We start from the raw sequence: 14,316 nt of genomic DNA on the forward strand, positions 1-14,316 counted from the left end.
AGTTCAAGGCCTAGGCCTTTGATATTTGGTATGTAGTATTGTGTAGCGGACCTCTAACAAGATTGTTCAAATTATGCCCCCGGGGGTCACTTGTTATATGAGTTATATAGGAAAAAATACTTAAAAAATCAGATCATATTTCCTAGACTGTTTAATTATAATTATCTGATGACCCCAAGTGATTAAGGGTCACCTAACTGTGACCTTGACCTACTGACTTACTTTCTTCTTTTTTAAGATACAGCGACATGTACAGTTTTGCACACCGATCTTAAAACTGACTTTCAGTGACCTGCTGATCTACTTTCTTAATATTTTAGCATCAGTTTGACATTTGAAACATGTTCACACAACTTGGAAAAGATTTCAATGCTTACTTACATTTGACTTTCTTACCTGATCTCTTACACCTGTCAATGTAGCTCACATTACTCAGGTGAGCGATCCAGGGTCATGATGACCCTCTTGTTTACAAAACTGCCTTTAAAGTTTTGTCTTCCAAGAACTATAAAATTCTATCTTCTGTATTGTATACTAATCACTCAGGAAACATAGAAGACATAACTCCCTTAGCTATCCGTTGCAAATATAAGCTAGCACTTTCCCAATGAAGTAAATCATGCCACTTACTGTCATTCACAATTCAAAACAAGATGTTAATTCTTTTAATATACCAAAGTGACATAATAATAGTTCACAACAAAATTGGTAATTGATAATTTCATAGAAAACCACATATCCTTAATTTTGTATAGCTATTCTTTATCGTATTAGACATAAATAATTCTATACATGCCCATAAATTTACTTGTCATAACAGTTCAAGCATTAGCTGCACATATTTGCTCGCCCATTAAAAACTTAAAAAGGCTAAATCACTAAATAACTGCCTATTTCCTGACTGCCATATAATCAGTTAGATGTTTTTAATCCTTAACTGTGAACTCAACTTTCTGTTAAACTCTAAAATTTACAAGGCAGCATGAGCCTTTTTGTAGCACTGTAACACACCCAAATCTCAAATTTAAATATCACAAAATGCCATTTCTATTTTACAAATCCTTTACACTGTCATGTGTCAATTTCTGTAGGTTTTTCAAATGTTCTTGCATCCTGAGGTACAAGGTTTGGAATCCCATTTTTGATTGGATAAGCCACACCTATACTTTCACTCACCAGCTCATTGTTGGCCTTGTCATACCTGAAATTAATGAAATTCCTTATGTTCTTGTCTACTGATCTGACATCCAAAGGTGATGATTCTTTAAAACAAAGTATGTTAATATCTGAAGTATAGTTCTTGATTTATCATTTATCCACACTGTTATTAGATCTCCAGAAAATTTTAATATACTTCAGATGGTAAATTGTGAAGATGTGTGGACTAAACCAATCTAGGATTTATTAAACGAGAACTATCACAGGAGTGACGAATAATACCCCAATAATACGGCCTTGTCACAAAAGTATGGCAAATTTTAAGTTGGAAAGGGGCCATAACTATGTCAAAAAATTGGTAGTTTATAGTTAAAGTCTAACTTGACCTGTATTTTATCATTTATTTACACCTGTGTACCAAAAATTCTTTCCGTCATTTCTATGACTGAAAAATTGTTGAAAAAAGACGTTAAACCCGAACACACACACTCACACCAAAAATTATTTAAATCTGTCAAGTCTTTCATGAGTTATTGTCTGGAAACCAAGAAAACCAACGGACCAACAGACAGACCAACAAGCTCACTCCTATATACAACCTCAAACTTTGTTTGTGGGGGGTATAATAAAATAGTCATTGTATTTAATTCAACACTACTGTTTCCCATCAACATCAGCCAGTCAAGTCAACACAAGTGATCTCATAAAATAATCCTTACATTGTATAAGCATTAAACTGAAAGGGTCTGCTGAAGCAATCCAAGACTGCAGTTTATACTTTCTTAAATGTTGCATACTGGAAATTTTCTGTTCCTGATACAATATCTGAAGAAATGAGTAAAAACTCATAACATACCTCCAACAACTATGACTATACCCTCTATCCTACTGAACGGAAGAAAAAAAATCTTACCTTAATGGTTGCTTTGAGAGAGGGCATACAAGTACTTCAAGCAGACGTTCATCAAACTGTTGACTGTTGGTATTATCGCTGGACTGGTCAGTCTGGGAACAGAATAACTTATGCTTTTGCACAAATAAAGTAGCACCTGGCTGTTGAAATAAGCATTGTGTCTTTGTTGACTGCTGGAGTCTCAAGTTCTTGACAAGTGAAGCTGTAGAATACAACATAATCATGGTTATCCTTTCATTTAATTTAACCTGACAAACAAGTAAAAAGGTTGGTAAAGTATTACATTTCTTCCAACTTTTGTGACATTCAATAGTTTGAATAAATCGATTTACTGACTAAAAAACTCCTCCAAACAAACTCATTCAAACTGGAACCTCAGAAACCTTTCCAAACGGGAACCCCTGAAACCCAAACTGGAACCCCTGAAACCCCCCCCCAAACTTAAACACCTGAAACCCATCCAAAATAGAGCCCCTGAAACCCTGGAATCCAAACTGGAACTCCTAAAACCCTCCAAACTGGAACTCCTGAAACCCATCCAAACTAGAGTCCCTCAAACCTAACCAAACTGGACCCCCTGAAACCCAAATAGGAACCCCTGAAACTCATCCAAAATGGAGCTCCAAAACCCTTCCACACTGGAGCCCTTGAAACCCATCCAAACTGGAACCCCTGAAACCCATCCAAACTGAAACTCCTGAAACCCATCAAAACTGGAGTCTGAAATCCCTCCAAACTGAAACTCCTGAAACCCATCTAAACTGGAGTCTGAAACCCATCCAAACTGAAATCCTTAAACCCCTCCAAACTGGAACTCCTGAAACCAGTCCAAACTGGACCCCCTGAAACAACCAATCCAAACTGAAATCCTGAAACCCCTCCAAACTGGAACTCCTGAAACCCCTTCCAACTGGAGCCCCTGAAACCCATCCAAACCAAAACTCCTGAAACCCCTCCAAACTGGAACTCCTGAAACATGTCTAGACTAAAACTCATGAAACCCTTTCAAACTCCTGAAATCCCTCCAAACCAAAGTCCATGAAACCTGTCCAAAACCGACCCCTTGAAGCCCCTCACAACTGGAGCCCCTGAAATCCCGACCAACTGGAGCCCCTGGAACACCTCCGAACAAGAACTCTTGAAACCCCTCTAAACCACAACTTCTTAAACCCCTTCATATTGAAACCCCTCCAAACCAGAACTTTTGAAACCCCTCCAATGCAGAACCCCTGAAACCCCTCCAAAACCTGTCCAAAACGGACCCCTTGAAGCCCCTCATAACTGGAGCCCCTGAAATTCCTCACAGCTGCTCCAAACGAGAACCCTTGAAACCCCTACAATGCAGAACCCCTGAAACCCCTCCAAACCAGAACCATGGAACCACCTCCAAAACCTGTCCAAAACGGACCCCTTGAAGCCCCTCACAACTGGAGCCTCTGAAATTCATCCCAGCTAGAGCCCTTGAAACACCTCAAAACAAGAACCCTTGAAACCCCTCCAATGCAGAACCCCTGAAACCCCTCCAAACCAGAACCCTTGAAACCCCTCCAATGCAGAACCCCTGAAACCACTCCAAACTGAAACCCCTCCAACCAGAACCCTGAAACCCTCCAAACCAGAACCCTGAAACCCCCTCCAAACCAAAGTCCATGAAACCTGTCCAAAACGGACCCCTTGAAGCCCCTCACTACTGCAGCCCCTGAAATCCCTCCCAGCTGGAGCCCTTGAAACACCTCCAAACAGGAACTCCTGAAACCCTTCTAAACCACAACTCCTCAAACCCCTTCAAACTGTTACCCCTCCAGAAAAAACCCTTGAAACCCCTACAATGCAGAAACCCTGAGACCACTCCAAACCAGAACTCCTGAATCCCCTCCAACAAAAACCCTAAACCCCTCCAAATCAGAACCATGAAACTCCTCCAAAACAGAACTCCTGAAACCACTTTTAACTGAAACTCCTTCAAACTAGAACTCTGAAGCCCTCCAACCCAGAACTGAAACCCCTAGAAACTGGAATTCCTTAAACCTCTCTAAACCAGAACCCATTCAAGGAAACACCTCCAAACCAATATCCCTGAAAGTTTGAAACACAGGGTTACACCTCAAAACCAGAACCCCTGACACCCCCGCAAACTGGAACCTCTAACACCCCTCCAAAATGGAACCCTGAAACATCTCCAAACCAGAACCTCTTAAGCACCTCCAAACTAGAATCCCTGATACACCTCCAATCTGGAACCCCCGGCACCCTCCAATTCAACAATTTATTGACCAAAAAACTATTATTTTTATTTGTTTCCTTTATTTTTATTTTTCTGGGACATTTCATCAATGTCTCGGACGAGCATGTCATTTTCGGGACAATCCGGGGCGTATCATATATATAATGACTGTGCTCACAATTAACAAGAGGGCCATGATGGCCCTATATCGCTCACCTGAGTTAAGTTGCTTGCTTGAACAAATTTCTTTGCTAAAGCTTCAAAAACAAGAAAGCAGGTCAGAAGGTCATATTCATGGTCACTGAAAGTCAGTTTTAAGATTAGTGTGCAAAACTGTACAGGTCATCCAAATTTCAAGGCTGTATCTAAAAAAAAAACAAGAAAGTAGGTCAGTAGGTCATATTCATGGTCACTGAAAGTCAGTTTTAAGATCGGTGTGCAAAACTGTACATGTCATCCAAATTTCAAGGTTGTATCTTAAAAAACAAGACAGCAGGTCAGTAGGTCAAGGTCCATATCACTTGGGGTCATCCGGTAAATATAATTAAACAGTCTGATAATTTTTGAAGTATTTTTTCCTATATAACTCATATCAAGACAGTGACCCCTGGGGCAGGGCCTCTTTTCACCCCAGGGGCATAATTTGAACAATCTTGTTAGAGATCAACTAGGCAATGATACATACAAAATATCAAAGGCATAGGCCTTGAACTTTCAGACAAGAAGATTTTTAAAGTTTTTTCCTATATAAGTCTATGTAAAACTAGGGACCCCCAGGGCTGGGCCTCTTTCACTCCAGGGGCATAATTTGAACAATTTTGGTAGAAGACCACTAGGCAATGCAACATACCAAATATCAAAAGCATAGGCCTTGCAGTTTCAGGCAAGAAGATTTTTAAAGTTTTTTCCTATAAATGTCTATGTAAAACTAGGGAACCCTGTGGCAGGGCCTTTTTTCATCCCAGGGAAATAATTTGAACAATCTTGGTTGAGGACCACAAGGCAATGCTACATACCAAATACCAAAAGCCTAGGTCTTGTGGTTTCTGACAAGAAGATTTTTAAATTTTTTTTCTTATACAAGTCTATATAAACCATGTGACCCCCCTGGGCGGGGCCAAATTTCATCCTAGGGGGATCATTTGAACAATCTTGGTAGAGGCCCACTATATGATGCTACATACCAAATATCAAAGCCCTAGGCCCTTTTGTTTTTGACAAGAAGATTTTCAAAGTTTTTCCCTATATAATAGCAAATATCAAAAGCATAGGCCTTGCAGTTTCAGGCAAGAAGATTTTTAAAGTTTTTTCCTATATATGTCTATGTAAAACTAGGGAACCCCACGACAGGGCCTCTTTTCATCCCAGGGGAATAATTTGAACAATCTTGGTAGAGGTAAAGGCAATGCTACTTACCAAATACCAAAAGCCTAGGTCTTGTGGTTTCTGAGAAGAAGATTTTTAAAGTTTTTTTCTTATACAAGTCTATATAAACAATGTGACCCCCCAGGGCGGGGCCATACTATATCCTAGGGGGATAATTTGAACAATCTTTGTAGAGGCCCACTAGATGATGCTACATACTAAATATCAAAGCCGTAGGCCTTATGGTTTTGGACAAGAAGATTATATAAACCATGTGACCCCCGGGCTAGGCCATATTTGACCCTAGGGGGATAATTTGAACAAACTTGGTAGAGGCCCACTAGATAATGCTACATACCAAATATCAAAGCCCTAGGCCTTGTGGTTTTGGACAAGAAGATTTTTAAAGTTTTTCCTTTTGGTTGCCATGGCAACCAGAGTTCTGTACGGAATTCAATTCTTTGAAAAAAAACTTTAAAGAAGACCATCCAAGGATCATCCCTGTGAAGTTTCATCAAAATTGGCTTGGGGGTTTAGGAGATGTTGTTTAAAGGAAAGTGTGGACGGATGGACGCCGGACAGTGAGCGATCACAATAGCTCACTCTGAGCCTTTGGCAGGAACATTCTTGCACACCGGACTGGCGTTTCCGGTGATTTTACCAATGCCGGCAAAACCCATCTGGCACCCCCCATGCCAGATGACTCTCGTGCTGTTAACGACAACTAGTTGTTCATGCACTAATAATATATTGTTTATGTAAAATACGAAAAAAGCAGGTACCTTGATAGTTTCTCTCTGTTCCTTATAGTATATTTCTCGATTCAAAATACGTTAGTTTACCATAAAAACATCACGTTACGCTACAAAGGACAAAACTAAAGTGGAACTTTGTTATTGTGCGTAACGCAAAACATCATGATGTCATTTCTGCTTACGGACGTTAATTTCCTGTGCTTTGTGTTCATTCTCTACTATAAGAAAGAGTGCTTAAAAGAAACTATTTTTACCTTTTGTAAAATATGGTATGCAAGAAAAATAATCTGCCAGAATAAAATGCTTACATGTATACGATATGCAAGAAAAATATCAGTCATGTGTTTACGAAGAAGATTTTTAAAGTTTTTCCTTTCGGTTGCCATGGCAACCAGAGTTCTGCATGGAATTCAATTCTTTGAACAATTTTGAAAGGGGACCACCCAAGGATCATTCTTGTGAAGTTTGGTGTAATTCTGCCCAGTGCTTTTCAAGAAGATTTTTTTAGAAATTGTTGACAGACGACGGACGATGCACTACGGACTATGCATGACGGACATCAAGCGGTCACAATAGCTCACCTTGTCACTTTGTGACAGGTGAGCTAAAAATTGGCCCAAAAATTGCCCATTTTCTCAAAAATCTGCGGTTTCAGCATAATTCAGTGACATCTTTTGAAGGAAATAATAAATCTGTTTCAGAAAAGCTAAATTCACTATAAAAGATAAACATTCTGGTAGAAAACAATTTATGTTTTTTTCATTTGTTACCAATTTGAAAGGATGTGTCTAGCTGTCGGGTAACTGGACGCCTAGCCTGCGTTCTAGCTGTCCAGTTACCGGACGGCTAGCAAATCCTCAGGGGATTTTCTAGCCATCCGGTAATTGATTTCTTAATGAATAAGCAATGATTTTTTTATAGTTTTAACTGTATCAATAAAGTAAAATAAATGAAGTGGTGGAGTATTCCCATTCTATCCGTAAATATTGATCCCTGCTGGGTTGAGAGTACGAAGCTCGTGGATCCCTACCTGTCACATCTTATATTTTTGTGTTATTTGCTGTCTCTGGGTCATTCTGCATGATTTCAATGATTTTGATTAGATATACTTATGCTGCACGTTTAGTGTGTAGTCTTTAATGACTTGAGACTTTACATATATACTTAGGATCTATGTTGCTTCTTTTTAAAGCTACATACATATATTGGATACGTCTAAGGTTATCCTCATCTTTTGAGTTGTTTCGCTTTCACTCTCTGTTCTGGGGCACTGTATTGTTAGTGCCCATGGTAACTGTCGTGCTGGCGTAGCTGGGTAGAATGGGAATACTCAGCCACTTCATTTATCTTATATGTTTTTTTCTTTCATTCCCATGCTACCTGTAAATATTTAAGTACAAAGTAAGCATTGGTAACGGACCACTTATCTTCCAGGTGCAAAAACACGCACTTTTTAGCTTAATCAGTTATATGGAGATATAACTAACCACAAAACAGCATATTAATAACACCATAAAAGCGTCTAGAAAACGTCCATACTATACATATGATTGAACAACGTCAAGAACGCAACGTCATGGGATGTCAATGTCATAACAACTCCTACAACAGAGGCGCGATGCACTACTACAGAAATTTGTTACAAATAATACAAACACTGTGAATCTTTCAACAGACACAAGATACAATACACTTGTTACAAATGTCGAAAATGCATTCAGCATTCTATCAGGAAAGAGGATCTGGACAAACGTTCACAAAGCTGCTATTCTGGCAATATATCTACTATCAAAAAGGACGCCCCTGGTACATACAACCAATCACTGGAAATGATACCACTGGGAATGCATTCTAACTACTAGACCAACTCCTCATAGCAATCAAGGGGGAAACATTAAAAACTAGACTATATCATGTATATAGATGTAGAAGACAGACTGAACAGTAACAAAATATAACTGATTTACACACAAGTCGCCACGCCAGAGAGATATGTGGAGAAGCTGTACATCAGCCTTGCAGTACTGAACTATGAATCCATCTTGCCCTGAAAATAACTGCAAAATAAAAATTAAGCTAAACCCACGATAAGTGTCCTGTTGGGCATAAAATACGTTTTCCCCATACTCTTGATCAAATTTGCCCACGATCTAATATAAACGGCGCCATACCGGCTCCACCAATAACAGATCATTACTGGCACCACAGGCACCGATCTAAAAATAGATTATAACCGGCACCATGCCGGCACTACTAAAAATAGATCACTGCACCAGCGGCACCGATCTGAAAATCTAAAAATAGATTAAAACCGGCACCATACCGGCACCACCTAAAAATAGATCACTACCGGCACCACAGCCATGTAAAAGCCAAACCGGCCTCATACCGGCTCCGTCACCAGAGAGTATATAAGCAGAATGCAGCGTCACACTGCACATAATGCAAACCAAACTTGCCTAGTCATTACGGTCAAGTCCTCTGAAGAAGTTCACAACTGCTGAACGAAACCGATCAGGGAAGATATCTAATCAACAAAAGAGCATGTCCTCCATGGCTCACACCCAGCCACAATATACTTAAATGTATCAATACTTATCTGTAAACAAAATACTGTGAATACATAACGAAGTACATTTTTCAATGTCGCGAATAGATCCATGTTATTTTGGAAAAGGTGATGTTTTTCTAACGGCCTAAACTTTAATTCTTAAAACACAAATCAAAGAGCTATAAAAATAAATATGTATTTTATACTTCTTTGCACAAATTCATAAATAATTTTTTTGATGAATGGAAAGCTTATAAAACAAGCAATTCATTAATTAATTTTGACTATTATTTCGAAATAAAATGGATTACATAAATATGAACGCCTAACTACTCTTTTTCTAAAAGTTTTGAATATCACAAGGTCGCTTTTGAAATTAAATGTCATTTAAAACAATTATTTATTTAAAAAAATATTTGAATACTAAAATATGAAATTGTAAGTATTTCAAAACTGTTTTAATTTTGAAAGTCCAGTGAAAAAGTTGTTAAAATTTAAAAATTCCGATCCCATAAAAACATTGTTTTGCTTGTCACCAGATGAAAACAGATTTTACAGGGATCGAATTTAACTTCTTTAAATCCCACTAGCAATTTTTTGCGGTGCCATTTTTTTTTTCAACTAGCAAACTGGCGGGTTCCACTAGCAATTATTTAACGGCTGTTTACGTGTTATATTTATTAAGTTATTTTCTTGTTTTGTTTCATATAAAAGTTTTATGTTCAGCTCCGTTTCCCACTTTTTCACGGTTCGATCAGGCCGGGACTTCTGGTTCAGGAAGAAGGAATCAATGTACTCGATGATTCTTTGGAGTTTTGGCTAGATTCGGAATTTTAGGTTATTTCAGGTCACTGCCCGTGGTGTCGCTAGCATTTTCGGTCTCCGCGGGCCTTTTCGCCTGAAGAAACTTGTTATTTTCTCTCCATTTTCGCAGAATCACCGACTAAAACGAAAACAAATATCGTCTAGATGCTTACTTAGATATCCGGTAATTACATTTGTATAAAGCTACAAGCTTCACTGTCTACCGACGAGACCATAATAGAAGTAGAGGTGGCGGAGTTTCCATCCTGGTCGACAAAAAGTACCAAAGTATGGTACCAGAGGAACTTTCAACTGAAGTCGACAGTGAGGTGTTATGGGTCCAACTTGCTGTCAAGGGAGCTAGCCATCTCTATGTTGGTGCTTTCTACCGTCCACCCAACATGGACCAACCAGAGTATCTGTCACACCTAAACACATATGTCTATCCAGGATCCCAGCAGGAGCACACATCTGGCTCGGAGGGGACTTCAACCTTGGTGATATCGACTGGGAAAACAACAGCGTTAATCCGTCAGCATCTAAACTTGTCCTTTGTAATCAACTACTTGAAATCACTGAAAACCATTATCTTGAACAACAAGTAACAGAACCAACAAGAGTTACCGAACACTCGTCTTACATCCTTGATTAATTCCAACATATGTTACAGCTCACTTATCAATACAACTAAAATCATTCCAGGAATTTCGGATCATGAGGCAGTCTATGTGGAAGCCAGTCTACGACCCCACAAGACACCCCCAATCAAGAGAAAAGTCTTCACACATATGTGCTGTTTTTGCCACTGCCCATTCCAAGACGGTGCCCCACTGTGTTCCTTTGTTTGTTCGTTTTGTCCTCTTGTGTAGGCTTTGTGTGTGTGTGTGTGTGTTCCTTTGTTCATTTTGTCCTCGTGTGTTGGCTTTGTGTGTGTGCACGTGTATGTGTGTGTGTTTGTGGTGTGCACGACTGCGTGCTGTAGGTTTCGTTTTGGGGAGGCTGCGATTTTGGTACGTGGCATTCCCTGTTTGATATTTGTCTTTGTTTTCACATACAACAAGGCTAACTACGTGGGCCTCAGAGAGGAGCTATGCGAGCTACATGAAGACTTGTCCAATATTCCTAATGCTTCAGTTGATGTGCTGTGGACAAAATCCAAGAAGAAATTAACATCCTTGATGAACAAGTACATTCCAACAAAGATCCTCAAGGAGGGGTTCAAGCGAAAGCCATGGATCGACTGTAAGGTGAGGGCTTCCATGAGGAGAAAGGCAAAGCTATACACCAGAATGAAGAAAACTGGCCAGGACAAAGATATCAACAGATATAGACAATGTAAGAGTACCACCCAGAAACTTGAAAGAGAAACTTATCAAAATTATGTGAACAACCTGACTGAATTCGATGACCCTGATGAAACTAAACCTTCAAAACAGAAGAAATTCTGGAACTACATTAAATCTTTACGAAAAGACAATATCGGTATTTCACCGCTCAGGGACAATGGAAGACTGTTCAACTCTGCAAGAGACAAGGCCAACATACTGAACTGACAATACAAGTCAGTTTTTACAGATGAAACCGGTGGCAAGATCCCCTGTCCTACAGGTACACCTTACCCGGACATGGACAAGATCGAGATCCAAGAGGAAGGCATCTTGAAGCTCCTCAAGAATATGAACCCCAAGAAAGCTTCAGGTCCTGACGACATATCAGCTAGGATATTGAAGGACTGTGCTGAAGATGTGGCCCAGATCTTGACTCTGATCTTTCAACGCTCCATCAACGAAGGAAATGTACCACGGGACTGGCGACATGCCAATGTCACAGCTATATACAAGAAGGGTGCTAGGCAAGATCCTGCAAATTACCGTCCTGTGTCCTTAACAAGCCTATGTTGCAAGCTGCTTGAGCATATCATTGTCAGCCAGACACTCAAGCACCTAGACAAGCACGCCATCCTACACGACTGTCAGCACGGGTTCAGAGCAAGGAGGAGTTGCGAAACTCAACTACTTACTCTAGTGCATGAGTTTGCCGAGTCGCGCGACAATAGGATTCAAATGGACTTGATCATATTGGATTTTAGCAAGGCGTTTGATCGCGCGCCACACCAGCGTCTCCTAAGGAAAGTGCAACATTAAGGAATCAGAGGTAACACCTTAGAGTGGATCTCGTCATTTTTACATGGTAGAACGCAGAGAGTCTTGGTACATGGTCAGCGTTCAGAAGAGGTCCCAGTCATTAGCGGAGTCCCTCAGGGTTTGGTATTAGGTCCTCTCCTGTTTCTAATCTTCATCAATGACCTACCCGAGGGACTACTATCAAGTGTACGACTCTTCGCGGAAGACTGCATTCTCTACAGCCAGATCTGATCCGACCTTGATCGCCAACTTCTTCAAACAGATCTGGATGCACTAGCCAAGTGGGAAACTACATGGGGCATGGACTTCTACACACAAAAGTGCAGCGTTTTTTGTGTAACAAGGGCAAGAACCAAGATCATTCCAACCAACTACATACTGAAAGGCATCCAACTATCCAGTGAGAAAACATCTAAGTACCTTGGTGTGGACCTTTATTCTGAACTTTCATGGAAACCACATATCGACCGAGTGACCAAGAAAGCAAACAACATGCTTGGCTTTCTGTGGCGCAACCTACAGAACACGTCTAGAGAAACCAAGACCAGCGCTTATATCTCCCTGGTACGTTCAAACCTAGAGAATTGCTGCACAGTATAGAGTCCACACGCAGGATCACATAAACTTCAACAACGGTGTGCAGCATGCTTTACCACCAACAGGTACCATAACCCCAGCAGTGTCACCAGCATGTTTGAAGAGCTACAATGGGAAACACTCGAATCACGCTGCCAGAAACACCAACTGACAATGCTCTACCACATAGTAAACCACCTCGTTGATATAGATGCTAACAAATATCTGAAGCCGAGAAAGGTCATGCCACGACACAATCATGGTACTGGTTTCTTGCCACACCCTGCATCTACAGACATTCTCAAATTTAGCTTTTTCCCAGGTACTATACCGCTATGGAACGATCTACCAGCAGCTGTTGCTGAGGCCCCCTCTTTGGCATCTTTTAAGAGCAGGCTCTCCCACCTGACCTTCTAAGGGGACACCCTTCCCAGTTACGAATTAAGCGTTCATATGACGGACTCGAGCTATGTCGACAGGGCCTTGTGCCCTGGTACCGCCATGGAAGCCAAATTGGTCTTGTCCTGATGGACCTGAGAAGTAACTGGGTATAATTCTTCGCAGTTTTAACTTTCGTCTATCTGCACCCAATCTTGACCGGGACTTAATTTTCTAGCTTTCTCTTTTTGCAGTTTTCTCACTTTCTCTTTTCTTGTGCACCATCAAAGAAATGTCAAGTCTGACAGTTTGGCGTAATGATGTAGATGAAGCGGTCACGTGATTAGGGGTCGGTTAAACACTGTCAGTTTGTTTATTTGAGAAAAAATGACCAACTTACTATGAAAATGCCGAAAATGTCGCAAGGGCAGCGCCATTTTTGATTGACTAGTTATTATATGCTGTAAAAATGATTCAAAATATCAATTTAGGATTCTAAATTATAGAAATTTTCCACAAAATTAATTCGGTTTGAAGTTTGATAAGTTTTATTTTTCAATATCAAAATCTTAAATTCTACTGGTTTATATGATTTGATTATTTGACTATTTCAAGGACTCTTACTAGTCCCCTTCATAGGCGGTGTGGAGATAAACAAGCCCTCAATATTTTAATCCTGGTTGGTGGTTTTGTGTTTATACAATTTACAGGCATATTCTAGAGATGGTACCTAAAAAAAAATTCAAATTCATCTTTACATATTTTTTACAGAGTGAAATGATAGCAAAGTGCACCAAATTACTAAACATATTTATGGTTTTCTTCCTCTCCATGTAAAAATAGAAATATTTGATATTTAAAAAACGGCTTTCTCAAAATATCTGAAGCAAAATGGACAACTCTTGTATTGACCGTTTTTCAGTGGTTTTAGGACATCCCCAATTTAATATAGCCTGTATTAAAAGTCTCGGCATCTACATAAATTCAATAGAATATAGTGTAAGTTTAGTCTTAATTTCAACACTTTGAAAGAGCCTATACTGAACTTCCTTTTGTCTTTTAATAAAGTCAAAATCCAAGACTAGCCAAGAGTCTACCCTTACGGAAATATTATAGTTTGCCGCGAACAATTGCTGCGATCATGCCGCGAATATCCGGCGAACATGCCGCGAACACTTGATACAACTGGTATAATGTTCGCGGGATGTTTGTTTGGTGTTCACTTTCCACATGCAAATTAGTTTTGCCGCGAACTACCCGCGAACAAGTAGCTGTGAACTTCCCGCAAACAAGTTGCTGCGATCATCCTGCGAACTAGTTGCTGCGAACATCCCGCAAACTAGTTGCTGTGAACATGCCGTGAACTAGCTGAAAACCATGCATCACTACAGAAATTGTGTACAGAAAAAGTGCAAAAACATGCAAATAAATTAATAGGAATCAGGGAT

The 14,316-nt window shown here is 39.9% G+C and overlaps 2 protein-coding genes across 4 annotated transcripts in view; one reads left to right on the plus strand and one right to left on the minus strand.

The window, feature by feature from the left end:
* Positions 1–650: 650 nt before the first annotated feature.
* Positions 651–13,408, minus strand: LOC123549159 (protein preY, mitochondrial-like). Of its 2 annotated transcripts, none has more exons than XM_053545678.1 (3): positions 13,269–13,408; positions 2,072–2,273; positions 651–1,201 (listed from the first exon to the last, which is right to left on the minus strand). In XM_053545678.1, exons 1-3 carry the CDS (start codon positions 13,303–13,305, stop codon positions 1,072–1,074), a joined length of 369 nt encoding a protein of 122 aa, XP_053401653.1. In that variant the 5' UTR covers positions 13,306–13,408; the 3' UTR covers positions 651–1,071. The 2 variants fall into 2 exon arrangements, with proteins under 2 accessions (XP_053401653.1, XP_053401654.1); XM_053545679.1 differs by lacking the exon at positions 13,269–13,408 and adding an exon at positions 7,616–7,795.
* A 70-nt stretch (positions 13,409–13,478) lies between these two features.
* LOC123549160 (ribonuclease P protein subunit p29-like) overlaps positions 13,479–14,316 on the plus strand; it is a 30,498-nt gene continuing 29,660 nt past the window's right edge. The window contains exon 1 of one of the 2 annotated variants that reach the window (XM_045337020.2): positions 13,479–13,547. The gene's annotated coding sequence lies outside the window, so the exon portion shown is untranslated. Of the gene's footprint in view, positions 13,595–14,316 lie in introns of both variants that reach the window. The other variant, XM_045337021.2, reaches the window with a different exon arrangement.

The sequence above is a fragment of the Mercenaria mercenaria genome, chromosome 6 (assembly GCF_021730395.1).
Source record: "Mercenaria mercenaria strain notata chromosome 6, MADL_Memer_1, whole genome shotgun sequence".
In the NCBI taxonomy this organism is placed as follows: domain Eukaryota; kingdom Metazoa; phylum Mollusca; class Bivalvia; order Venerida; family Veneridae; genus Mercenaria; species Mercenaria mercenaria.

Coding starts and splice junctions, on each gene's coding strand:
- LOC123549159 (XM_053545678.1), bottom strand. CDS start 13,305: ATGGCGCTGCCCTTGCGACATTTTCGGCATTTTCATA. Junction 2,274..13,268: donor ACATTTTCGGCATTTTCATA/GTAAGTTGGTCA, acceptor TGTATTCTACAG/CTTCACTTGTCAAGAACTTG. Junction 1,202..2,071: donor CTCTCAAAGCAACCATTAAG/GTAAGATTTTTT, acceptor CATTAATTTCAG/GTATGACAAGGCCAACAATG.